This window comes from Emydura macquarii, unplaced genomic scaffold (genome assembly GCF_026122565.2).
Source record: "Emydura macquarii macquarii isolate MOO-44397 ecotype Brisbane River unplaced genomic scaffold, CSIRO-AGI_Emac_v2 contig_18, whole genome shotgun sequence".
Taxonomy (NCBI): Eukaryota; Metazoa; Chordata; order Testudines; family Chelidae; genus Emydura; species Emydura macquarii.
In genome coordinates, this window is record NW_027130155.1 from 1424943 (window position 1) to 1452488 (window position 27546).

The following is a 27546-nucleotide window of genomic DNA, read 5'->3' on the forward strand; positions in this document are numbered from 1 at the left end:
TCACATATTGCTAATGAGTGACTTGTAGAAGCACAGGTATCTGTTTGGGAATAGCCTTCAAGGGTAAATTTTCAATCTGTTTGATAAGAATTCATCCACCTAATGCTTATCAAGCTGTGTAAATTTAGTCCTCTGAATTGGGATTCTAGAGGATTCAAAACTGAGGAACAGTAACCTGCTTAGTCACAAAAGCATATTTTCCCAAGTAACAAATAAAATAATTACCATATCATCATTTTAATACAAGTGCTTTCACACAAAAATTTCAAACACAAATTATTATTATAATTAAACAGATTTGTTTTTGCTAACAAATGGAATTTGTATGTGAATATTTCAGCTGTGATCTCTAGGCAACTTCTGAATGTATCATAAAGGAAGAATCAGGTCCTGATACAGTCTGAATTCATCCATTCACACTGAATGTGTTGAGTCACTAAGGTTACAGAGCTTTGCAGGAGAAAGAGTTTGTCAGAAGATTGTGAAAAGCTGCAAATTAACACTCAGGAGGAAGAGGAGAGTCAGCTCTTGGCCTTTCCCTTTTTCATGGGAAGTTGTCCTGTTGCTTCTAGGTATTTGTGAATTAGTTCTTCTTGAGTACTAGGTAAACATAGCTGGTATCTACTGTATTCCATTGTATATTCACCCTTTCCCTGAAGGAGGAAAAAATCAAAGTTTAGGGCCATTGTAAACACACACATACTTGGCAGTTATATTGCACAGTACTCTGCAAAGCAGTATGCAGTAAAAACCACCAGTAAAGCATGCAAAGCCACACAGTTGAAGCATATAGTAATGCAAGACAAGATTTATTTCACACACAATATGTTTTTCTTGGAAAGGAGCCGAGACAAATAGTTTTATAACAACCAATCGACCATCACTAGGTTATAATTTTGCTTCCTCTTTTTTTGGAAAAGAATAATGCTGGTGTTAATAATGACCCACTCAACACCTCACTGCTAGAAATCCTTGCATGTAACAGAGAATGTTGAGCTGCTATTTTTGGACAATCTTAAAAATTCTTATTGTTAAAGATGGGAGATCTTGCTCGCTGAAGTGCTGCTTTCAAAGATCTCCATTATCTCTACAGAAATTCAAAATGGGTAACATTTTGGACTTGGAAAGTAGCTTATATGCCCAAGCTTTTCCATTCTGATAGACACTAAGGAGAGTGTTAAATTCATGCCTTATCTTTTCACTTAAGATTAGTGAAGACATTTTTCCAATGCATACAAAAAATCATTAGTCTGCAATGACATAGCAAGTATTTAGGCGGTATCAGAAGTTAGATACTCATTTTCAATGTATGAATATTTCTTATCTGTCTTTTATAGAAGATATATCTGAAGGCCCTCCCATCCATAAATATATTTTGCTGACTCAAACAAAACTGCAAAATATGGTGCTGTCCTCCTGTTTAACATTTTTTCATGTCTTCCCACCAAACATGCATTCAGAAGCAACACCTGCTGGGGGGAATGACTCCAGCTGTGTAGGCAACAGTAGGTTTCTGCACAACATACAAGTGTTCTGGAGTTCAGAAGATGCTGTATTCTCCTCCATTATCACTTGCCCTGCCCTGCCCACCTTCTCCCCCCACTTTCTCGGTATTCCCTCTTCCTGATACCCTGCATCCTGGGCATAGAGGGGAATTGCCTAGGGAACAATACTCTATTAGCTCTATTTTAAAAAAACAAATATTTTTTGGATGATGCTTAAGCTCTTCCAGAATAAGGATGGATTTATGCATTTATCCATTGACTTCAATGGAATAGGGATGCTTTCCTGAACCAGGGCCACACAGAAATTCATTGGGAGGGGGAAAAAAATGACAATGTTTGTTCACAGTACCCTCCCATTCCTTTCTAAAGGGAAAAAAAGTGCCCTAGAAAGATTAGGCTTCTCATGCAGATAGTATGGAATATGTTGCTTTGTTTCCTTTGGTACTGTATGGAACCCCTACCTGATTCTCTTCCACAAAGGAAGCAATACCTGTACATTTACTGTATATTCTAACAAGCTGAAAACTCTGGGCCAGAGTTTCAGTTGATATACATTAGAATAGCTCCACTGACTTCAAAATAACTATGCTGTTGTCATATCAGCTGAGTATCTGGCCCCTTATTTCAACCACCCCACAACAACAAAAATTTTTTGCTTAGAAAAAAGAAATTTCCATCTTCTAGAACTTGAAGAATCTGCAATTTGAATATCAGCCAATTTGTAAACATTTAAAGATTCTAAAATAATTAATTATTAGCATTAAGAGAACAAAATGCTGCAGGAAGTTTACATGCAATGCAACTCTGGCAAGAATCTGCCTTATCTGCCTTGCATAACCATTTCAAATACAAATGTATCATACAGGGATCTAGTCTTTCACTCTTCTTTCTAAACTTCTCAGCAGGCATTGCTTCGCAGAGTTACTACTACTAATTACTGCTATACAACTGCCAGCAGGTTGTATTGTTTTCTGTGGAAATTGCCATTGACTCAGACAGACCAATTGGCACAGGCCTTTCTAAATGTGGATAAGCTGGGAAGCTCTTGCCCTTTAGAAAACCTGGTCTCAATTAAATGTGGAGCTCATCTCCACAATAGTGTTAAGTTAGATATTGCCACACTATGCTATAATGTACATGATTTTAACTCACAATGGACCTGCCCAGTGAACTGGACACCCCAGGGGACTGGCCGTTTGTATTGCTAAGCAATTCCCCTTCTAGCCCGATGTGAGGCAGTGCAATTTGCTTCCATTTCCTTATCTTTTTCCTTGAGTGAAACTTCCCCCTAATTCTATTCTTCTATGCCTATACCTGTCTTAATTCAAACTACTCCTTAAGATTCCTTCTTCTGTGTTGCCCCAAAGTGTGCCAATAGTAATTAAAAAACCCTCACTAGACATCAAAATTGAGTAACTTTGTACGATCACTTTGCCATAATCCCTTACTCCATTCCCTCTCTACCAATTATTACTCTCAGTCACAATCACTGTGTCTAATATTAGATCGTAAATAATACATTGCAGGAATCTTTGTCTCATTTTTGTTATAAAGCATCTAACACTTCTAAGCTTCTGAGTGCTGTAGAAATTAATGAAGTTGAGTACTCTTGAATAAACTACATTAGCTATCTATCTACATGTTTATACTATGACTGTATTCCCTGTTTGGATTCTCTTTTCTATTGTAGCTATCACCATTGTGACCCACTGAGAAGCACATATTCATATACGTATTTCTGTAAATCCAATGTATTTCAACTAAAAGAATCCAGAGTTTATTTGCTGACTTACCTCTGTGCAGGACCTCAGTTCTGTGGCATATCCAAACATATTATTCAGTGGCACCTGAAATCCAATTTTAATTGTATTATACATATTATTCTTGTATTAGCAAGGAATTTTTCTATGTAATTTTGGATGAAAGGCCCCATTCTCCTAATCTTTACTATGACATCAAAAGAGCCAGCTGGTAACACTTTAAAAATTATGCTTTGCATTTAATATTGATTTTATTACATACTTTATAAATGGTGTTTATTTAAAAGCATTAATTTTCATTACACTCAGCAGGAAAACAAGGACATTCTCAGTTCAAGAACATCTCGTTAGCTTAATGGCACCACCTCAGTACTCTGCACTACCACATGAGAGGTCCCAATGTTGGAAATATCTCAGGGTTCCAAGTTTTATTCACAATTTCTGAAACAGCACTGAAAAGGATTTGTCCTTGGCTGCACTCATATTTAAACTATGTTCAGAAGTGATTCAACTGCATACATTATTAACACCCACTGTCAGCAATGGATTGTTTTTCCTCATATAGACAAAGTTATTGATGGAGATAAAGTTTGCCACAGTGGTTAAAAACTGCTGTTTTTGTTTGGGTTTTTTTTTTTTTTGGGGGGGGGGGGGGGGGGGGGGGAGGGAGGATGGAAATTAATGACAAGGCAGCCAGAGATAAGGAATTGTGCTGAGGTATTTTAACCTCATACAACTGTTAGTAAAATACATTTAACCTGAACTAGCAAGTCAATTGAATGTAAAAAGGGACATTAGTCAGCTTGAAAAAAAAATCTCATTTGTCTGAAAATGTACAGTTGTTATTTGTAACACTACAGGTTTCTATAACTGGAAGAAGTTAGAAAAAATATTTCTTCTACTTTTTAGGTAGTTTACTCTGTGCTTCTTCCATGACTTTGTGTATATTTGGTTTCACAGTTTCCACTGTATAGTTAGACTCTCTCCCTTCCTGAAAAAAACCTCGGTAGACAACAGAGTAGAGGAAAAGATTTTAAACAAACAAACAAAAAAAGAATTAAAAGAAGACTTCTGGACATATTATTTAAGGTGTGCTCTATTAGAAAACTTAATTATTAGTTTAAAAAGTTGAGTATCCCTTTCAATCAGTGAAGAAGAATAATTACTCCTTATAGAGGGCTTTTTATCTATACATCTCAAGGCACAAAGCAGGGTGAAGTATCAATATCCCTGTTTTCAAAATGGGACTGCTGGGCATAGGAAGTTACCCAAGATCATATAATGGCTGAGCAGGTAACAGAACTCACATCTCCCAAGTCCCAGTCTAATGCTCTATCCAGTGCATGAAACTGCTTTGTTAAAATAGTGTAGATTTACAATAGATTTAATAGTACTGTTCTAAACGTTACTATACAATGACATTTAACTTCTTCCACCTGGTCACACTTATACCTCAAATATGATTTACTTATCAGACTAATATGAGCAAATTTGGAGCTAAGAAAAAAGCAGCCATTGACTTAATAATGCAGGAGAGGAAACAAGAAACTGCTTCTGTCCATAACATAATTGCCTATATATTAAAATAAAGTTTCTTGTAAATCAGCTTTAGGAATCTCATTGAAAGGGGAAATGGCACATTGAACAGCACATACATCAGTATACAGTGTAAAATAGCCATCTACTCCATCCTGTCCTGTGATCACTCCATGACGGCGATTAATTCCAGCAATCACAGCTCCTTGGAATTCACTCGGTGCTACAATTTCCACAGACATAATGGGCTCAAGTATATTCAGTGTTGCATTTTCCATAGCTGGATAAAAAGGAATATGAAGTAGAATAGTCACATCCTTATGCTTCCCTCATCCATGCATATTAAACATTTTTAAACAATTATTTAATTCAGGCTTGCAAAATTCTATTCAACCACTAGCCCACAGGACTTGATCCAAAGCTCACTGAAGTCATTGAAAGTCTTTCCACTGACTTCAAAGTGCTCTGGATATGGCGAAAAGTGACAGGCAAGTTTGTTCATTTCCCATTGTAATCATCATGACTGTAAAGCATGAGCAAAATGATTTTGCGCCTGGGCTTGAGGATTTTCATGGCAGTTTTGAAAGGCTGCACTTAACTGATATTCAAGCACACAACTTCAACAGCTTTTACGACTAATCCTAAGTATCTTTCTTACACTACTGGAGAAGAAACATAATGCAAATATTTTGACTTCCAACCTCCCTCAGTGAGTACTTGCACTGTTTATATCATGGATTTTAAGGCCAGTCTGACTTCCTGAATAACACAGACAACAGAACCGCACCCAGTTATTACTGCATTATGTCCATAACTTCAATTTGAGCTATCGCATATCTTTAGTCTTGAAATATTTGATTTAGAGGCTTAAGTTATTGTGCCAACAGATGTTTCCTACTTCTAAAACCATCATTATATGGATAAGGGAATCTGTTCTTTAATGAAAATGCCCTTTGACTCATATTCTCTTTTCAAATAATAGTTATGTGTACACCTAAACCAGCTTGACATGACTTGTTGCTTGAGAATTAATAATAAAATACTGAAAATACAAGATGCAAGCAGAATGTCAAAACCTCAGAGGGCATAATGTTACTTCATATGATTCAGTGCACATTATAGACCCTTGGGCAAGTGTTCCTAATAGGAGAGTGTCTTGGAGACACAGGATTGTCCTACAGTCTCTACAAAATACAACTAACTTTTACCATAGAGGAAGATGATCAGAAAATACTTATGCAGATTCAGTTGTAAGGTTTATTTTTTCTGAATAATTAACTTGGTGTATTTTGCTGAATGGGCAGTAAGAGTGGGAAAAGAGGAACCACATCCTCAACACGCCTTCTCTTCTACATAACCTAAATTGACTTTAGGCTCAGCCAAATACCATCTCAGATGCTCTTAGAAAAAATGGACTTCCCTGTTTCCATGGGGAATTTACAACTCCCTCCAGAGGTCTAACACGTGGATCATACTTCCTAAGTTTTACTTAGAAGGGGCTTCTATTTGCTGTTTCATCTTGATAGATTCAGAAAAGATCTGGCAGCATCATTTAGAACTTCTTCAACAAGCATTTGAAATTGTCAGTTTTAGGGATGGGGATGAGGTATGATCACAATTTGTAGTATAAGAAACAGAGACAAAAACTCATTTTAACAGAGATCACAGTAGTGTTGTTGTATTTGACTTTGGAATTAAATCTAATCAATTACAAATGCTTGGAACTGAATGATCAGGGCAGGTTCCTATGATAAGTGTTTTATTATTTCTGCAGAGTTTAAATGCTATGAAAATTTTCATCCCTTCTAACCCAAGTGCTATTTAGAATCAACAGTTATCTAAAAGAAACCCTTTTTTGATTTCTCAAAAGTTGCCCAACTCCTATCCTAGCTGGTGCATGCATCATGTGTGTTTGCTAATTTGTAACATTTATATAAAGGGAGATTGAGATTAAGTTTACCATTAGAACATTGGAGTATATATTCTTTCAGATATGACTGTACAATCTAATTTTGTTAGAGCTGAATATAAACCCAGACGGAACCATCCAGGGAGTATGAACTAGGATGTAAATGCACAAACATTGGGCCAGATTTTGATTTCAGTTCCACTAGTGCAAATAAGATCAGAATCTGGCCTATTGTGTAGGTGGGAGCTTCTAAGCTGCCTATTCTTCAATTCTGTGAATCATTCTGATAAAGTCTACCACCAGCTAATGACAGCACTTCTAAAGCATCAATTTTTATACCATTAAAAGAAACAATGTTCCACTATATCAGCTACCTACTCTGCACAACATTCCAGGAGAGACTTTTCAAACATCATTACTCAGACAGGTGTCTAGAATTAGAGAAGGGGTGGTTTCCATAAAGATCTATATAAAAATGGTTCATTGTCTTCTTCCTACAGCTTCAGGAGTCAGATCACATTTTGAGAATGACAGTTTGGAATTTCTATAAATCTTATACATCCACTACTCAGCACAGGTTACATTTGGCTGACTTCCTCTGAATGGGAAATGTGTATGAATAAGCAAGCAAGCAAACAATGAGCATAAAAATGAGATCTATTGCTTATTTTGGTTTGAACAAAAATTCAGTTATGAACATGTAAAATAGCACATCTTCAAACTGGTTGCTACCTTGTTTGAGTGCCCCTTCCCCTGCTCGAAAGAAAGAAAATTCATTAGAATCCACTATGTGATGTGCACCATCTTCTAGGACAAACCGTACTCCAGAAATCCTGTGACCTATCAGAGGTCCCTTTTCACATGCTTCACGGAATCCCTGTGGAGAAGTGTCTCAAAGTTAGCAATTTTCACCTAAAACACAGCTTTAAAAAAGGATAACATTAATAGTAGTGTGTAAGGAATAGCAAACTACCTCCAGAGATTAAGCATCAAGTCTTTTGTTAACAGAAAGAACACTTCACAGCAAGCATAATCTTAAACTAGGAATGCTTGTCCTATTTCTTAACAAGACGAAAAAATATGACCCAAAAAAACATAATATAGTAAAGGAAATAATGTTTCTCCCTCAGAAGTTTGAAAGCTCTTTACTAGTATTGTCTTAGATTTTGGTTTGCTGTCATTTTGGAATAGGGCTCAGGTGAGGAATTCAGGGCACTTTTTTAAAAAAAAGGTCAATTTAGGTTTTTATAAGATTGCCCCTCACTGTGGTATCTGAAGTAGTGCCCTGACTAGAAAGAGAATGACTTGACTAGACACACTACCTGTAAAGATGTCACCTTTATTTTTGATAGGATACATTTTTTTCTAGACAGTGGTTGACCAAAATCCTTCTTTTCTTGTGTAACTGAAGTTAGGGGTGCAAAATGGAAATGTCAGAGAATGACCTCAGTTTGCATATTTAATAAGAGATTCAGCAATACAGCAACATAAAATGGTAAGGAGTGCTATAATGAAGACATTGCCATTAACATGCTGATATTAAAAGTTATATGTACTAAACTATAAAGCCACATAAAAATGGAGACACAGTGGAGGCTGATGGATATGAGACATTTGGGAAATTATTCAGGACATCTAACTTAGTTGGAGTTTCCTGAACAAAAATATATCAGATATGTCACAGACACACTACATTTTTCAGAATTTGCTATTGGTTGTACATAGCCAAAAGCAGGTACATTCAGGAAAGGGGATGTTAGAAAACCAGTCTCAATGGAAGTAGAATTGTTTTATTATAACATATGAAAACCAACTTGTTCTTTTTTGTTTGCTCATCTTACACTGAATATCACATGCCAAAGATGAGGAAACTGAGCTGTTTATATTGTCTTTAGTAATATAAATAACAAGAGCTTCTCAATTACATGGAAAACTGGGAATCTTAGGAGTTGGGCAAAACACTGCAAAACCACATTTAGGTCTTGATCTTGAATTAACGGCAAAACTCTCATTGCCTCCAATGGGGCAGGAATGGTCTCCTCAGGGATGACAGTATAATAGGAGGAAGGTAAGAATTATGCAATTGTTACATCACAAATACAAAAATATTAGAAAACACTTGTCACCTTTTCAACAGCAGGTATAAACTGCTTTGGGATATTTGTTCCAACAGTTCTATCCTCAAATTCCAATTGTGTGTAATTCTCTGGATCCAGAGGCTCCAGAAATCCTATTACTTTACCATACTGGCCTGCTCCACCAGATTGTCTCTTGTGAGTATAGTCAAACCTAGGAAGACAGAACAGTGTTACCTATCATAGAAACTATGCTCTAATCACAATTCCAAAGGAATATGTCTCTATATTGTCATTTGCTTTATCGTATTTAGTTATGCATAACCAAAAAAACTATGCACTTCTATTAATCATTGAAATAATAACCAAGAATATTCAAGGGCCCACATAATGTACAGCATGATTCACTGCTCTACAAGAGAATAAAAACAGACAAGATACTACTTTAAAGATCACTGCAGTCCAAATATCCCAAAATATTTTATATTAAAAAACAAAACATAGCTGACAAACACCTTTATGTGATATTAGCCTGGAAATCAGAACTCTTTTGCACCCACCCCCAAAGTTCATTTTCTTATGCTGTCTAGTCTCCACTTGAAGTCATATTCCTCAACTGTGATATCACAGTTTGTGGATGCAAAAATTGGGATGTCAAACAATGTCTGAGGTGTTCAGATCAGTAAATAAAACCTGGATAGGATTAACTTGTTACAAAGTTAAGGAATCCAATTATCATGCAAATAACCCTTATAAGAGAATAAACAGGCAACATTTTTGCTAAACAGACATTGGACTGTTTCATAAAGCATTAGCTATTTAAACATGGATGATCCAGGCGGTCCCCCTATGCTAACAGGACACCCCGCTGGGGCTTCCAGTGGCAGAATAAACTCCAGAAATGAGTGTGTGTAATAGAAGGTTTTATTAACAAAGACTGATCACAGACCTGCCCAGTCCCACTACTGGCAGTCCCCACCGCAGGGTTCGTGTTAGGGGCAGTTTTCGCGGAGGAGGATTGCGATGTCTAGTACCTTACACACAAACTTCCAGACTGGTGCCTGCGGCTGCTCACGCTCCCCTCCGCAAAAGCGAACGTAAAACAAACCTGCCCCCGCCGACACAACGTGACTAACAGGTAGGTGCCCCGCCCGGATACGCACCCGGCTCAGCGCACGCTCTGCTTCCTGCTTTCGTGGGAGCGGCCGCTGAAGAGACTGCAGGCTCCTACCCCCGGCCACCTGCCACCTCTGCGCCTTGCCATTCCCGCTTGTGCTGGCGAGTAACGCGCCCTGCTCCATGGAGATCCCGCCGTCCCACTACCCGGCTACGAGAGCAGCCGCCGTAGTTGGGAACTACATCAACTACCAGCACGGCAGCCCCAGTAAGATCTTCATGGTGCAGGAGGTGACCAAAGCCAGCCGGGAGGTGAGTGGGTGCCGGGGGCCGGGGAAAGCATTGCGAAGAGGGGTTGGGGAGCGGCCAGAAACACCCCGGCACATGAACTAGAACTAACCCAGCTGAGATAGTCTGGGTCTGGAAAGCTGGTCCCAGCCCCAGCTGGGCGAACCGAGCGCATGTACGGCTGAGATAAGCAGCCTGGTTTCCGTGCTGGCTAGGGAAGGAAGTGATTGCTGCAGAGCCACTCCCTCCCTGCTCAGGGCTGATTTCAGAGTGCGCGCAGAGTACACAGCCCGGGCAAGGAGAGCTCCTGTTTCCCATCCCCAGGGAGTCTCACAGCAGCGCCACACTCATGCCACTTCCTTTGCAGAAGGGCAGTAGCGCTTTAGAAGTGGTTAGCTGAGTATTTACCACCCAGCCAAAAGGCCCCAGCTATGCTACAACACAGCCACATTATAGTCTCCTGTAGTCTTGGCTGTCAGAGCATTAACATAGATCATCTTTAAATCATATAGGCTTAATCTTCTAGGGTTAAAATATTGTTCCCACCCAGGACCAAGTTTTAACCCAGGAAGATTTAGGCTAAAATATGGTTCTCTACTATAGCTTAAAAAAATGGCCACACAGGTAAAAATATAGCATTGCCCAGCCTCCTGATTTTATCCTGAGTATTGCTGTATTTGGGTGTTTTGCCTAAAGCCCCAATTCCTGGAGTTATACAGTTCTCAGCTTTCATTTTAAAAAAAAACTATATGATAAGTAGGCTGAATTGTCTACTGGACTGAGCACATGCCTGGGAGTTAGAAGTTCCTGAGTTCAAATCCTGGCTCTTACTGGATAATGGTGTTGCCTTGAGCAAATTACTTGACTAACATAGAGACAATTCTCCACAGGAGTGGAGTGAGGATTAGGCACTGTTTGTGCATTTTGAAAATGGAGCACAATATAAGTGCTAGGTTAATAAACCTATTTGTTACAGCTTCGAGCTTTTTCTTCAGTCTTCTTACAGATAAGAGCTGGACAGATCTGCTCAAATGTCCCATGCACCCATTGCTCAAAGGTACCTTAAATGGCCTTGTCTCCAGTAGTGGCACAGTCTGAAAAATAATAATTGACTTGTGCCCATTTTCTTTGTTGTAGTTCTGAAATATGGAGATAAGGCTGTTATATCTGCACTGCCCTCCCCTCAGACAGCATCCTTTTATATCACACCAAAGCAGCAGATAAATCACAAATAAACAACAGGTGATAATTCTTGTGTAATTGTTCTCCAATTCAACACTTCCTGTACTATACAAACTATTGTGTTGAAATACCTGGTTACAATGTGATTAAAAACAGGGTTTGGTTTTGCAGTGTAGGCATGAACGAACTATGTTCCAACCGGTGCAGCAGCCTTGCTAGTGCCCAAGGAGGTAGCACAGTTTAGGAACACAATTTGATTCCACCTACAATGCTAGTATGAAACGTATTTAATAGAGTTGGGGAAAAGGGAAGGATTACTGTGTAGTACTGTGCCCCCGACACTGCAGCTTCTATCGTGCTGATGAGACTTTAGGCTCTGTCTGTATTGGCTCAGGAATCAGTTACCTCCTTTCCACTAAGAACCTCATTTAAAGTATGCATGGCTGGAAAGATATTGTCATGGTTACTATCACAATAGATGTGGCTCTCTCAGCACAGAGCTGTCATTGATTTGAGACTGTACCATGTTCCAGAACACAACTTAAACAGTTATCTTAGTCTTGAGGATAAGTCTATCTATGATATTCTGTATTGTTTTCGCTTTACAGCTCAAATACTCTTAACATATACAGTTCTTAATTTCTGGAGGGTGAAAAGTCATCCAATGTACTGGGCCCACACAAGGCTGCTATTATTTGTAATACTGTACTGCAGTGGTTCCCAACCTTTTCGAGTGTGCAGACCCTTTTCAACCTCCAAACATTTCGTGGACCACCACATGCTACTAGTTGTTTTTTACATTCCTTTTTTATTTGAAATGGTAGATTTCCTTGGTGAGGATGTTATTATTTTTCTTTTCCACGGACCTCTATAATAGTCTTGTGGCCACCACGGGTCCGCGGACCACAGGTTGGGAACCGCTGCTGTGGTGCTTGAGTCATAAGAATGGGTTTTATATGGCATATGGAACCCTGCATGTACCCTCTTCACAGGAGATATTTCACCCAATTAGACTTTAAATAAACAGGACCATGGATAACAAAATGTAACATCAGGCACGTTGGTGCTGTGTATTAAATGACTAACCTTTAAATCTGGTCACATGTACATAAGAGACGAGTAAAGAGTTAAATTTGTACTGTACAGAGTAGCCCTGTGCATTGTCATACTTCACAAGAATAATCTGAACAATCTCCAGATTGCACAGAAATAAGTAGGATTAAAGACAGAACAGTTTAACTTTTAAAAAAATATCTCCTCCCTTTAGGACGTTCCTGGTGTTGGGCATAAATACCGCCTTAAATTTTCAATAGAAGATATTCTCCACAAGGTGAGTTCTGCTTTATTTATTTGGACTGTGGATTCTTTAGGGCAAGAACCATCTTTTAATTATACACGTAGACAGCACCTAGCATAATGGGGCCCTGCTCTCTGTAGGGGCCTCTAGACAGTACCAGTAATAATTTGAAAGTGATCTGCTTGTAAAATTGGAGCACAATAAACAAATTTCAGAGCTCCATCCATTAAAAAAAAAAAAAAAAAAAAAAAAAAAAGCCAGTTTCTGCATCATGAGTCCTGAAAAGTCACTTTCTGCTGTTTACTACCATGGTATGGCAGTTGGTTGAGAGAGGCAATTAGCATATTAAAAACAAGGATGTCAGTGTCATTCATTGTCAGTCAGATAACATCTTCAATTTACAGCCTCATTTGAATATATTTCTCTAGCTAAATAACAGAAACAGAATACTGTGTCTAATTAATATTAAAGGGAAACCACCATCACTAAATTTATAGCTTTGACATAGTCTATATAAACTACACAGAAAAGTATGTGGATATATTTTAAGGGTAATTAAGATTTTGACCCTGCTTTAGTCTTAAAGAAATAGTTTGCACATCCTCACACATATCAGACTTTCAGAGAAAACAGCTAATGCATAAAACAATAAAATAGATGCATTGTGGGGTTTCTTAGATATTGACTGTCTATTTTACTTTTATTAAAAATTGATTAAATCCATGAAACTGTTTCCATAACAGGACAATGCCATTAATTGCACTGCTGAAATTCTTTATCATCTGGGCAAGCAACACATTGCACCAGAAGTGCATTTTACAGTGGAAGGAGAACTTGGGAGGAACACAGATGAAGAGGACAACAAATTTTACAATAAAATCAAGAGCCTTCAAGAACCACTGGTTGCACAAAATATTCCAGGTATGAAGATGAGGGGAAGGGATTTTGGCAGGAATGTTCATCTTCTTCATTCAAAGTTTAGTGTCAATCCCAGCAGCTGCAAACATTCATTTGTTTTGAATGTGCAGAGTTTGACTCTCAAAAAAATTTTTTTTAAATGCTCTTTCCCTGAATACTTACAAAGCTAATAGCTTTGCTTTAAAAACGTACGTCTCTCACTGTTGTTAGCTTTACAATAGCTACTGGAGGCCACAACTGAGATAAAGTCCTCATTGTGCAAGGCTCTGTACTTAAACACTGTAACAGACATTTCCTGTTCTGATCAACTTACCATCTAAACAGAAAAGCCAAACATCAAGTAGAAGGAGAAACAGACCTTTCCCAAGCTCACACAGCACGTCTGTGATAGAGCCAGGAATAAAAGCCAGGTCTCCTGACACCTAGTCCAGTGTCCTACCCACTAGGTTGAGATTTAATGAGTTTCAATTTGTCAGGTTTTCACACATTTATTACAGATTATTTGCTTTGGTTCTCAGACAATCATGGCAACGTGTCCCCAGAAATGGAGCCCATCAGCCATCTAGCCCGGATTGCCTGTGGTTACATAATATGGCAGAACTCAACTGAAAACACATTGTACAACTTGGCACAAATCAGAGATCTCAGGCAGGTGGTAAGTAATGTACCAATCAATGCAGAGGGATGATAATAATTAGGAATAAATTCAGAGAAGATGCTATGTAAGGATACTCCAGTGTTAAAACGATAGATTGCTGAAGGATAAGTAGAAATATATACATTCAGATTTAAGATCAGATTCTGTGAATCCAACTGAGATTTGGATTTTAAATGGGTTCTTTGTCCACCATTCACAAAAATGTGTAGGCAATGTCCTTCCCTGATTAGGGTATAAGCTAGAAGTCTGAAATATGTACATATTGACTGATCTATTCCTTATCCTCCCCCACCTCAGTACCACTGATTTTCCTAAAGCCAATATGCATTTATATATCAATACCTAAAACTAAATAAATTAAGGACACTAAACATAACAGGGCTGCTTGCTCTCTCTAGGTATTTATGCCACAATCCTCATGGTATTAGTACAAGGTATTTCTGAAATTTAATATTCAGTGGCCCCATTCCTGAATTCATCCATGTTCATGTGATTGCATGTTTTATAGACTATGTAACAGGAGCACTCATACAATGGGTGCAATCAGATATTGCTACCAAGGAGTGTATCAATAAAGGAGCAAATCTGGCCATGCCTAATCCGCCCAAACCCTTAGCTAGTTTACCAAAGGAAATACTTTATGGCCTGCCAACCTACATCTGTGATCCATACCCCTCTTGTGAGAGGCATATCCCTAGCTGAGTCAAAGCAAAAGCTATTAAAAGGATTTCTATTTTAAACCACTCCTATGAATTTCTTGGTCTGTTGCACTTTTAACCAAGTAAATGTTTTTTCTGCTCTAGCAAAATAATGCTCTTATTTGATGACTGGAGTACTCTCCTAGATCTTCTCTTCATTAATATAATTTTGCTCCATTTCTCATTCAGTTCCTGCAGATTCTTGGTGACAACAGCATTTCAAGTTTATTAGTTATAAATCTTTTGATATTTTGTCTTTGGTCTGATCACTTCATTTGATTAGGGTTTCCGATTTTTCTTCCTTGCATTTATATTCTTTGTAGATCCAATTTACAGTAGTTTTACATCTGCACAATATCAAAATACTCTCCTTTATCTTTCAGCCTACACTGTAGTCTCACAATCGGTCACAGTAACAGTGTTTGACATCTCTATGCTATCTGAGTCTGGACAAACAAAAATGGGTTGCATCTCAACTCCAATAACATCAAAATCCATCTATGTTTGTACTAGTTTCTAACACTCCAGTCTTCAATTTACCTAATTGAATTATTCCAATTCAAAGAAGGAATCAAGTCTCAGTTTAATTCTTAATTTCACACCCTCAAATATTACTTTTTTTTAACCTTGCTTTTGACATATTTGCTTGTATTAATTTCTATATATTCCATTTCACTAAAGCACATGGGTCTTAAAGGAACATACAAGCAGCTTAAGACCATACCTTGAATGAGCTATATAGTGGGGAAATGCCCTCTGAATTCTTCTCTTTTAAAAAATATAAAATTGAAAGAGAGCCATTATTAATATGATTCATATTTTATATACTTCTGCTGCAGAAGCAGCCATCCAGCCGGCTAAAGAAGTACATTATTAACTAGTTAATGTTCCTAGAATTATACTGGTACAGTGATCACTGATTAAGTTTGACAAGAAAATAAAATGCAGGAAAAGCCCTTGTGGAAAGTACTACTTTGTCTGATTGTCCATTGAAAATCTTTTCTTACTGAACTGATCTGGTTGTGGCATAAACTCTTTGGAAGTACATGATCTGTGGCAGCCAAAACAAATTATAGGTTTTCAAGTCAATCAAAAGTAACCCACTTGCCACAGGCCCTGTGGATTTCTTACCAGGAAGAGACTTCATTAAACTTGTCTGAGTACAAGTTTCTTTAGGAAAACCATAGATGGTATTGAGGCAAGTGGAGTTCTGTTGACTCTATGTTTCTATTGTCTATTTGCTGGGAAGGAATATGGATTTTCTTTTGCTCTTACTGTGAGACAAGAATAACTCTTAAAGGGACACTGTCAACTTAAAATTCAAACACATTAAGCCTGGACACTGAAACGCAGAATAGGGCCTGACATTCAGACAACTGACATATCATTGAGGGATCATGCTGTTGTATGATGGGTCCTCAGTTGTTTAGACTACTCTTTCAAACCCAGTCTTGGGCATTCAATACATCCAACTAACTCAGCTAAGGTTGGGTGCGTGAAAGGAACACAGTCACCAACTCACTTTGGAAATGAAAAACTTTAGAAAACTGGAAGGAAAACACTGTCACAGAATGGGGATAAAGGCTATTCACCTGATCATCATCACTATTATTGTATTTGTATCATTCTGGGAACAGAATTTATTAATTAACTTTTGCTCTCTCTGATGGTTGGCTTGGAGCAGGAGCAGATCACGTGTGAACAATGAATTTTAAAACAACTGTCTGCAACAAGCCAGACGAATTTTAGAACAGGGAAAAGCAGACACCCTAGAACACTTAAATTAGATAAAATTTCAGATCTGTGCTAATTGTTCTTTTCATACTGAGCTAAGATAAGTTATTGGTAAAAGGAATGGTCAGGTTTCACTTTATCCTTGTCTGTTTATGTGTATTCTGCTGTCCCCACCCATCTTTTATAACATGTTACCATGGTCAGACTTCCTGCAGTCCCTTGCATGTCTCACCCTATTAACATAATTTAGTTTATAAGTTATTTTCCTTGTTAGCACACCTTACAGATTTGAGATCTTGAAATAAGTGGGATTTTGCTCCTAACTCACTTAGGCATTTTTGAAAAATCCCACTCCATTCACCGTTATTGGGAGCAAAACTGCATGTGCATAGGAGTAATAAGGAGACATGGGGCACTGTTGTCTCTTCTTGCAAGCAGAAGAGATCCTTATTGAGTGTGTGGATCAAAGTATCATTTCCCTCCTCCCTGAGAACCTGCAGAAACCTGTGTGCTGTAGGGATTGGACTTAGAGGCTGATGACGGGCCATGGGAGCAGCAATGAGGGAGTGACTACTTGTAAGATTGGGTGTTCCCTTTCTCACAGATCCCTGGAGTTGGGAGGCTGCACCCCTCTACTTTCTCTAACCTCTTCACCCAAGGGAATCACTCTTTCATATGCCTGTACGGTGAAGCTCAAATCGACATTTGTGCAAGAGGATACAATTTCACTGAATTCAAACACCTTTCAGATCAGATCTGGTCTTGAAACATTCACATATTATGGACAGAGTGATTAAATGGCCCAATTGACTGGAGAATGGCAAGTGCAAACATTTGCTATGCTGAAAAAAGATGTATAATAATTGTGTTTAGTACTAACAGAAACAGAACTATCTTTTCTATGGGATTCTATCTGGCATAGTGTTTCCTCCTCATGCTTACATTATGAGCAGCAATATCAGTGGTTGGAAGACTAATCCAACCAACTGCTGGTGCTAGTTTCCCTAAGCAGGCATTTTTATAGTAAAATTTGCTTTTCCTAAATTAAGTACTAGTTTCTGCTGTTTACCTTTCCTCATGTAACTTTGGTTTTCTTAAATGATCGGTTACTCTACTTGGCTTCTTTGCCCAAACTCTAAATTATTCACAGTCACAAAAATCTAAACACACACAGCCAAAGCAGAGAGTCTCCATAGTAACATAAGTAAATGGAAAACAAGTCAACATTAAAAAACTTAAGTTGTTTTGAAAAATAAAGCTAGTATTTCCCTTGAAAGAGAACATTATATTAGTCATGCCTGACTTCGTAAACAGAGCTGTTTGAGCAATCAGTGTGGAGTTAAACTTTGTGTTCTGCTTCTCAGATGTTATTCTGTGGTTAAAGGAAGTGCAGCATAAAGCAAAAACTAAGTTTCATCTGTTCTATTAATTATTCTTTTGCAATATTTCGGACAATTTATTGCCACCAATTACAACGAAATGACTGTTTTTCTTACTGAAAAGAGAACTTAAATCTCAGTCCATATTGTCTTGTCTTTATGTTGGTTCCAGAAAAGAAACGATGAGTACATTGAATTTGATTACACGGTCCTACTTCATGATATTGTGTCACAGGTAAGAGTTTTATTGTAAAGCAAACGGGAAAATTAGGTTACCACCTATGAATTGTCTTTCTAGAACCCTCAACATAGACAGCCTGACAGTGATATGTTCTCCCTTCACCCTGGTGCTTGGATCAGTAGATTGGCTGCATTCCAGAGCTAGACCACTCATTTCACTCTGCATTCTCCAGAGTTCTCAGCCTCCATTCGTATGCAGTGAGCAGACCAAGGATCTCTGCTTATGTCAGGGCTTTGGGGATCATAAATTCTTTGGTCTTTCAAATTTGGTTATATTTCTCTTTGTCCAAAAACTAAAGAGAAAAAGGTGAAATTCCTGGGCCCTTCCTATAAGGTAGGGAAGGTTCTTCAAGCAGCTCCTCTTAGCCCTCTCTGTTAAGGGGAAATTATTGCTTGGGTGGACTTGTTCCCCTTTCTAGCCATAGCTGAAAGGGACAAGAAGAGGAGCCACAAACATTCTGGTCTGCTTAACTGCACTCCAGGACCAAAGTGTTCATGTGTTGGAGCAATTTGGGCACAGAAGAAGATAGCCAGAGACATGGGGGAGGTCTAGGTCCCCCATAGCCTGGAAAAAGGTAAGCACTGTACCCAACCAGTTTGAGGGCAAGGTCCACAATGAGCTGTTGGATCAGGCCACGGAACTCCCATCCACACTGGGCATAGCACTGGCAGCAGCGCCTTAGGTTCCCAAAATAGCACCATCTTACACCTGGTACCATCCTACACTGTACTGTGTCCCAGGTAAATCTTTTTTTACAAAGAAAATAATTTGCATTTGATGTAGGGAAGAAATTTTAGAACCAAAGCTTTAGAGACTGTAATTCAGTTTAAAATCATCCACAGATAACAAGAGATTCTCCTGCCATTCCAAATATCACCATTCAGACACCTATTGCATCTTCATTAAGATTTGCATCTCATCAACAACACATACCATATCTTAGCCCTTTGGCTCTCACACTGTGAGCCCTGACCCCAGCGAGGCAGGGGTCTGTGAGCCTCCCTGCTTCCTCTTGGCAGAGGAACATGGGGGGAATGAGAGGGCGGGTGATACACAGATACTGCTCACCCACCCTCAACATTCCTCTGGGCCCCCACAGAGTACTGGTGCAGGTGAGGAGCGGGGGGAAGGGGTAGCATGAAGCAACACCAAGGCTCCCTGCATCAAGGTCACTTTCCCCACCTGGGCTGTGCTGTGAGGCGAGCATCAGGAGCTGCTGCTCTCTGCCCTCCACTTATGCAGCTGAAGTGCAGAAAGTGACCTGGATGCAGGAAGCCCTGACATTGCTCCTTGCTCCCCCCTCCACAGCAGAGGAGCGGCTTCCAAGGTGGGAGCAAGCAGCAATACCAGCCGCTCAGTCCATGCAGTTTTGTTTCCCCAGGTAGGCGCAGAAGGGGGGGTGCAGGGGTTAGAGGCAAAGGGGGCACAGGGCAGGGGTTAGTGGTGAAGAGGGAGTGGGGAGCCACAGTGGCCAGGGGCAGGAGCCCACAGGAGCGAGGGGGTCACACTCAGAGGCTTGCTGTGTGAAAGCGGTCATCAATACCAGAACCACTGTCTTAGCCATCTATGTGGAGGGAAGGTCCTGAAGGGGATTAGCCAACTAACTGAAGTATAAAGCACAGCTTTTTTTCTTCTGCAGTCCTGCACTTGTTTGTGTTTTTTAAACAGGAATCAATATTCTAGTTCAGTATTGTTCTAAGAAAATATTTTCCAGTTTTCTCCAGTACATTATGTATTTTTATCCACAGGAAATTATTCCTTGGCAAATGCAAGTTCTTTGGCATCCACAGCATGGAGTTAAAGTAATAAAGAACAGCTGTCAGCCAAAACATGCAGAGCAAGACTAGCAGCATATCCAATATGGCAATAATAAATGATCAGAAGCTATGGTGATGGGGAAGTCATATATGCAGACAAGTACACAGATAGACTAAGAGATGAACAATAGCTTCCCTCACTCAGTGAAATCCTCTTTTCCTTCCATTTTACTTCATGCCCAAACAAACCAAAAGAAATGTTAGGTATTTTTTCTCTGTAGTGTAAATGTTGTGATGAAGGTATAATAAAATGTTTCCATGCTAAACTAATTTGGTGTATTATGCTGGATAGGGAGAATACTTACAGTACAGGTGCAGTTATGCTCTCTCTAAAGGCAACTTTAGGCTTTCCCATGGTACACACACAAGCATATTCTCTTTCCATTCGCTGCAGAGAAAGCAGAAAAAAAATCTAGGACTGTTCCAAGACAGTGACAATGTCTTTGATCACAGTCATTGAAGTAGTTTGAAAAAACAAACAATATGCATCATTTATTGTCATTCTGATATAATCCCTGTTTAGGAGCAGTTGCTTCTGATATGCAAGTGTACCACAATATAGGTACCCGCAACATTCTTATTCAGATTTAAACTGTCCAAGACAACGAACATTTTTTTCTATGTTCTATAAAATGCTAGATCCATTTAGTGTTATACAAAATTGTTAAAGGACACAGTCATCTTGAAATGCCATCAATCTTTTAAAGTCAAAAGTAGTTTTAAGGGAATATCCCCATATATACTCCTGCTCTGCCTGCCAATTAGTTTCACAACCCATTTTCCTTAACATTTTTTAGAACTTTTTCTTCTTTCTGTTGCTAAACAGGGGAAACTGACCATAGTAAACTTCACTGTAAACAAAAGGCTGTCTAATGTACAAAATGAACAAACTGGGAAGAAAATTCTCTTCTGATATTTTAATTATAGTAATCATAGGTAATATTTATACTAATAGATAAAAAGTTTCAGTCTGAAGTCTGATTTTTAAGTTGATAGGAAGCCTGCCATTAAATTATTAATGCCCAGTAAAGATGACTAAGAAATGTACAAATATCTGTATCTAGACATTTACTAAACGACCACCTTAAGCAGCCAATAATTATTTACATTAATATTTTAGTGCTTTTCACTTAGAAGATCCTAAAATCTTTTATGAACTATGGCCCTAGTCCTGCATTGGATCCAAGCAAGAGGAATCGTGCACTTTTGCAGAGCCCTGTTAGTACAGTTTTGTCAGGAATTTTTCAACGAAATGGTTTTTCATTGGAAAATGCCAGTTTATGAAAATGGATGTTTTCACAGGAAAGGGTCAGTTTTGACAATACTTTCATCAAGGTTTCGCAAATTCAGGATGGGTGTGTTTGGGACACTCACCTGGGATGTGGGACACCTGGTTCAAATACTTATTCTGCCTAATTCACACCATGGACTTGGACCATACCAGGTGACTGCCCCAACTGGCAGGCTACTGGCTGCTGCTGCTTTTTTTTGGTGTGCGCGCACACAACATGTCAAAAGATCTGTTTCATCCCAATGTGCAATGGGAAATGTTTTAAGATCTCAAAACAGCTTTCTAGCCATTAGCGCCACACAAGCACAGGGGTTCACAACTGCGGAATCAGAGCCTATATATTGTAATCACTTAGCCCACTACATGATAGATTGAGGCAGCAGTTTTTAAAAGTGCACAGCAACACTACACAATATCCTAGGGCAGAAAGAAAAGAGCAATACTTTCCCCAGCCAAGACTCAACTCTGCATGGTTCTCACATGCAGCTTTAATAATCACCTGAGCATAGATTTCCAAGTGTAATTCTCCCATGCCAGAAACAATTGTCTCTTTGCTCTCATTGTCAAAGTGGACTCTAAAGGTAGGATCTTCTCTTGTAAACCGGTTCAGGCCTTTTGAAAATTTTTCTAAGTCATTCTAAAAAAAATTACATGCAAAATAAATTAACCACTTTATTCAAATTCTATAAACAGCAGATAATAGAAAGGCCTGAAAAATTCATTCTAACTAGCTATTCCCTCCCAATAAGAGGTACATGGAGTTGCCGTCCCAAACAGATCCATAAATTCATAATTGGGTTTATTCCCCAATCTCTTGCAAGTGTGCCTGCACATGCAACACCACAAAGCAGAAACACCCCTAGATTAGGAAAAGAGGTCATGATTAGGTCAGGGTTATCTAACCGGCAATCTTTTCCTTAGTGACTATGCAGATTAACACCTTTTATCTTTATTTAGCTGGCAGCTTTTTCCTAATGTAGATAAATCCCTACTGTTAATCATGGTCAACTAACACATTTAATACATGTGTTAAACAACATGAGTAGCATGTTGTTAAATGCATCAGCTAACATGTTTTAAGACACCACTCATTTTCCCAGCCTAGACAAATCCAGAGTGTTTCTCTCAATAAACTGCAAAATAACAAGAGTGGAATGATAGGGAAGAAAGTTTCATATTGTTGGCTATAAGTTTGATTAACAGGCTCTTACCTTGTTGGAAGGCTTCATGGCTACTGAAATGACAGGTTCAGGGACATGAATCGATTCCTGCAGAAGTTAAAAAGGAATAGTTACCAAATAAATAAGTTTCAGTAGAGCTGGCAATGTGATCATTGCAGAAAACTGAAGTTTTGGTCTTAGGGACTATGGGTTCCAAACAAAGGTGACTATTTTCACGACATAGCCTTGCTCAGATTTACATCAAACATGGTAAAAGTTGCATTAAAATAATATGTATGTTTTTATAATTACAAAGCCAGGAAAATTCAGAGTTAAGGCTGTAGCTCTAGCCTTGACCCACCCTCTATTGTGTATAGTTTGGGCTCCTGTCTTAGGACAGTGGATAATGAGGGGGGTGTTTGTGGAAGACATCTAAATCTATACTAGAATACTCCCCTCATCACCACCAACCCTCCTGAAAGAAATTAAGGGTACTGAGGTGGAAGAAAAGGGATAAGAACTTGCCCATTTGCCAAGCTCACACCTTATGTAATAGCTGTTGATGGACAGTGGGATGAGGTAAGCACGACACATTCATGTATACAATGAATTATTTTTTACAAGCATGAGTGAGCGTGATATTTGTCCAGGTTTATATTTGGGATAATGGGGAATTGAATTATAAAACTGGAAAAACATTGCTGCCACTGGACATGTATTAAAACCAAGAGTCCTTCTGACCTAACTTGATTTCAAACACAGTAAAGGAAACTGACTAGTTACAATTCTTTTGTGTATATCAAAAAGGTTTTAAAATCTTAAGCCACAATTTTATATATTGAACTTGACTTAAACCACCTCAATATTTTTGCATTAGTTTTACAGTTCTCTCTTTAAAGCACTTTGTCTTATCAGATATTTTCAAAGCACTGTAGCTACTTCCCCGTTTTCCTACTAAATTCTGTTAGTTCCTCTTAAGACCATGACAATATATACAGTAATTATAAGAAAAATAATTCTAATACTGTTGCTTCAATGTGAAATTACCTTTTTCTGGACTGAGCTCTTCTAGTTAGTTAAACGGTTTTGCTTCCATGCTCTTAACGCCAAATTTTATATTTATATTGACACAAAAATTGTACATTATATCTATTATCCCAACTGTTATTTAGATTATGGTAACACGTGTTCTATACTTATAAGAAGATGCAATCATGCTCCTGAGAGCTGACATTTGGTATTGTGTGTCTCTAATATCTTATATACATGCCTACATATATACCACAATTTTACATGTTGGTATCATTTTTAAGGAATCCAAAGTGGCATTATAAATGTTTCTGAAAGTTATTTTCAGTTGGATATCCTTTGTCTGAATAAACAGAGCACTTAAATTCAGAAAAAATGGTTTGAAAACTGTAAGAATAAAATCCTGGTAAAGTCCCAAGGTGTGATGGATCAGGTACATGAAAGAAGTTGTACTTACCATGGAAATGTCAGTACTGGTTTTATCAGTGAATGTATCCCCACTAGCACAATCAATTCCAAACAATGCACATATGTCTCCTGCATAAACTTCATTTACATCCTAAGAAAAGAAAGCCAGATTAGCTATGTACATGGTACTGAAAGGAAATGGCAAAAGATATTATACATACACAGCTACATCTGGTTTCAAATGGAAAGAACTATGATAAAAAGTACTGGGCTTGGATTTGCAAAGGCATTTAAGAGTGTAATTACATTAAGCTCTTTTGAACATTCCAGCTTTGATAAAAATGTGCTGCAAATAGCTGAATACAAACTTTACACTAAGATCTTCAGTGCAAATTCGTAAAGGAGTTTCAGTTTCAACACTAACTAGCCCAAGAGGAAGAGAGCATGTCACTTGCTAACTTTCATGCAGTCTTGACTTCTCCATAGTATTAAGGTTGCAAGAACTTTAGAAGCAAACCTACTTGCTTCCCAGAGTTGCATGTTTTCTGGATGGGGTGTAGTATTTGTAGCATTTTGAGAGATAATTTATAGTTTTGAGAATTATATTAAAAACCTCACAGCAGAGATATTTAGTATGGAGGAGAGAGGAAATAGCCTTGGTAAAATAGACGTAAGAAAGGAAGCTGAAAAGCAGAAAGTGACATCTAGCCTTCTTCAAGCCAGAAGCAAAATTGCTCTAGTTCCTACACTCACCTCCATCATGTCGGCATGCATACGAACCAGTCTCTGCACTCGCACCCTTTTCCCTGTCCTGGTGTTGTAAATGTAGTCACTTTTCTTCAACATCCCCTGATAAACTCGAATGTACGTTAGCTGCCCAAAACGGCCAGCCTGCAAATGGCATTAAAAAAATGGAGATAAAGGTTGGAACCACCATGACAGTCCACAGCACAGCTACTCTGGGGGGTTTTCGCCTTCCGCTGTACCATGGGGCATGGCTCACTTGTAGTGGATTCTCTGTACCTTAAAGTCTTTAAACCATGATTTGAGGACTTTAATAACTCATTCATAGGTCACGGGTCTATTACAAGAGTGGCTGGGTCTATTACAGGAGTGGCTGGGTGAGGTTCTGTGGCTTGCGTTGTGCAGGAGGGCAGACTAGATGATCATATTGGTCCCTTCTGACCTTAGAGTCTATGAGTCTACTCTATATGCACTCTGCTCTGGCTGTTGCTAGAAGACTATTAATTTGGGTTCATTAGTTTGAAATTATACATACATAAAAGAATTTCATCTATGCTTCTAAAATAGTCAAGTCTTCTCTCAACTCTGGGGTAGAATTTGGCATCTCCTGACAAGTTTCCTGCCTCGCCAACTCATCAGCCCACAAGCTTGCCTGCTACAATGTATGCCATAGCATCCTAGCAATCCAGATGGTCATGTCTCATCTGACAGAGGTCTCTGTCACTACTCTACAGTTAAAGATGCAACCACATTTTAATTTTAGGCCTTATTTTCCCTTTTAGACATGCACAAACCCCACCCCCTCTTCTGGCTTTATACTGGAATATGACATTCCTCTCTGAAAATGTTTGTGCTAAATCAAAGGAGGGCAAAACTTTTCAGCTATAGTTCCAAAAACAGGATAGGAAGGTAACACACCTTTCAACCCACAAAAAGTTGAAAAATCAAACCCTTTTGAAAAGTGTATCAGGAATGCAACCATTCTAAACCTTCCAAATTCACCCATGTTTAGATGCATTCAGACGCAGCAGAATGAAAAAGGTTTTTAAAATAAAGACATTTATTGGCAAACTGTCGTTATTAATTAGATCTCTCATAGCAAGATCTCCATTTAAAGATTTACTTGTCAGTCTGCGGCAACAGGCACAGACATCAAAGGAGCACAGAGACCAGAGCTCAGTACTCTAGGGGGCTTTGGGAGCCAGAATGGCTGCTGACCTTACAAGATACGTTACAGTGCAGCTCTTTTTAAGATTATAAGAAGTCTTGTTGAGCCAAAATGGAAGAAAGTGGCAAGGAAGGGCATATACACAGGTTGAAAAATGGAGGCTGAAAGATAGCACAGAATGGAGTCAAATAAATGGGCTAAATGAGTTTGTCTGTACTAAAAGAATGGATTAGGGGTTTTCAAGCCTTCTGTTGAAGCTACAAAATCATTACAGCAACAGACCAGAATCATCTTAAAATGAGAAGTGGTGTCCATAAATGAGCTCTCTGGAACTTATTTAGACTGGAATCTCTTAATGGGACATGGTTAACAACTGTTTTGGGCATTTTTCTGTGGAAAAACTCAGCAGCTCAATAGAAAGCAACCTCACCACGTGGGCTATTGTCAGCATCCTGTTCATGGTCATCACTATGTATAAGGACCTGCCATTTACTAATACACCATTATCCACTTTTCTTGACAGTAAAAATGATCTAACTCAGGGTTCTCAAACGGGGGGTTGTGATCCCTCAGGGGGTTATTACGAAGGAGGTGGAGGGGTCACAAATTGTCAGCCCACATGCATGCCAGTAAGGATGGCATGGCATAGGAGGGTCATCACAGCCTGAAATATTTTCAAATGGGGTCCCAGCAAAAAAAGTTTGAGAACCGCTGAACTGGACCAAATGAGAGGACGTCGTCACCACCTCCTTAGCCTATCCTAACAACCAAACAATGTCCCTGCCATTCCCCTCCTAGTGTTTCAGCTTCATTCCCATATCCTGATCCTGTCTCTCGCTCTCTCTTTTTTTTTTTTGCCTTCTATCTAATAAGATCTACCAGCTCTGGTAAGGTACAGTAGTACAAGTTAGAGGCCCTCCATGTTTTCACCCACAATTAGAATCACAGAAATTTAGGGCTGAGACCCCTTCCAGCCTTACATTTCTATGAAGGGACCTCAAGAAGTCATCTAGTCCATACGCCATTCGCACTCTGAGGCAAGATTAGTTATACCTGCACCATCTCACCCCATCCTAGACCAATTTGTTAATACTTTTTCCTGGCAATTCATCTTGGGATCAAAGTTATGCTCATGAAATGAAAAACTGGTTTAAAAGTCAGTCCCCAGAATTCAGTGCATATTAAATGTTATAGTCAAATTCTTTTGCTAGCCAGTCAGGGTACAGGTGGTGCCTTACGCAGGGTGACACATACTGTAATAGTTAGAAACTGCAATGTGAAAGCATTAAAGATCTACCTTATGTAGAATGGAAGAATTCTTATCCCTCTGCCCCTTTTGAGAGATTAGAGCGATATAAATCATGGTAGTTCCCTTTGATTTAGTTTGCTCTGTTCTCTACCCAGGTCTTAAATAATGAATGTGGGTACAGTATTTCTTTAAGGTGATTAACACAAGCTGTATTAAACTTTCTGAGCCAGTCAGCAGGGATCAGATGTTGGCAGCATGAAAAAGATAAATGAAATGAACAACTGAAGCAAGTCAACTGGCTAATGGACCGGGTATCCACCCCCTAGAAATCCTTAGCTTGGCCATGTCACGAACACGAAGTAACAAACCCATTATAAGCACAAA

General features: G+C 38.8%; 2 protein-coding genes across 3 annotated transcripts in view; one reads left to right on the forward strand and one right to left on the reverse strand.

Annotated features, from left to right (window-relative positions):
* Nucleotides 1-221: 221 nt before the first annotated feature.
* GFM1 (G elongation factor mitochondrial 1) overlaps nt 222-27546 on the reverse strand; it is a 55274-nt gene continuing 27949 nt past the window's right edge. The window contains exons 9-18 of the mRNA XM_067546138.1: nt 24755-24892; nt 24051-24152; nt 22616-22672; nt 21904-22041; nt 20419-20501; nt 8837-8999; nt 7443-7587; nt 4921-5081; nt 3299-3352; nt 222-653 (exon numbers count right to left, since the gene is read on the reverse strand). Of these exons, the coding sequence (XP_067402239.1) occupies nt 522-653; nt 3299-3352; nt 4921-5081; nt 7443-7587; nt 8837-8999; nt 20419-20501; nt 21904-22041; nt 22616-22672; nt 24051-24152; nt 24755-24892 (1173 nt within the window). The 3' untranslated portion in view covers nt 222-521. The remainder of the gene's footprint in view (nt 654-3298; nt 3353-4920; nt 5082-7442; nt 7588-8836; nt 9000-20418; nt 20502-21903; nt 22042-22615; nt 22673-24050; nt 24153-24754; nt 24893-27546) is intronic.
* On the forward strand, nt 9994-20383 carry LXN (latexin). 2 transcript variants are annotated; one of them, XM_067546265.1, is made up of 6 exons: nt 9994-10213; nt 12639-12701; nt 13412-13589; nt 14105-14241; nt 18228-18290; nt 20045-20383. In XM_067546265.1, exons 1-6 carry the CDS (start codon nt 10085-10087, stop codon nt 20141-20143), a joined length of 669 nt encoding a protein of 222 aa, XP_067402366.1. In that variant the 5' UTR covers nt 9994-10084; the 3' UTR covers nt 20144-20383. The 2 variants fall into 2 exon arrangements, with proteins under 2 accessions (XP_067402366.1, XP_067402448.1); XM_067546347.1 differs by lacking the exons at nt 18228-18290; nt 20045-20383 and adding an exon at nt 17281-17599.

What these genes read in the sequence shown, in the direction of transcription:
- LXN (XM_067546265.1), top strand. Translation starts at nt 10,085, where the DNA reads ATGGAGATCCCGCCGTCCCACTACCCGGCTACGAGAGCAGCCGCCGTA. An exon ending in GGTTGCACAAAATATTCCAG is followed by an intron (nt 13,590 to 14,104) that starts GTATGAAGATGA and finishes TTTGGTTCTCAG; the next exon opens with ACAATCATGGCAACGTGTCC. An exon ending in TTCATGATATTGTGTCACAG is followed by an intron (nt 18,291 to 20,044) that starts GTAAGAGTTTTA and finishes TTTTATCCACAG; the next exon opens with GAAATTATTCCTTGGCAAAT.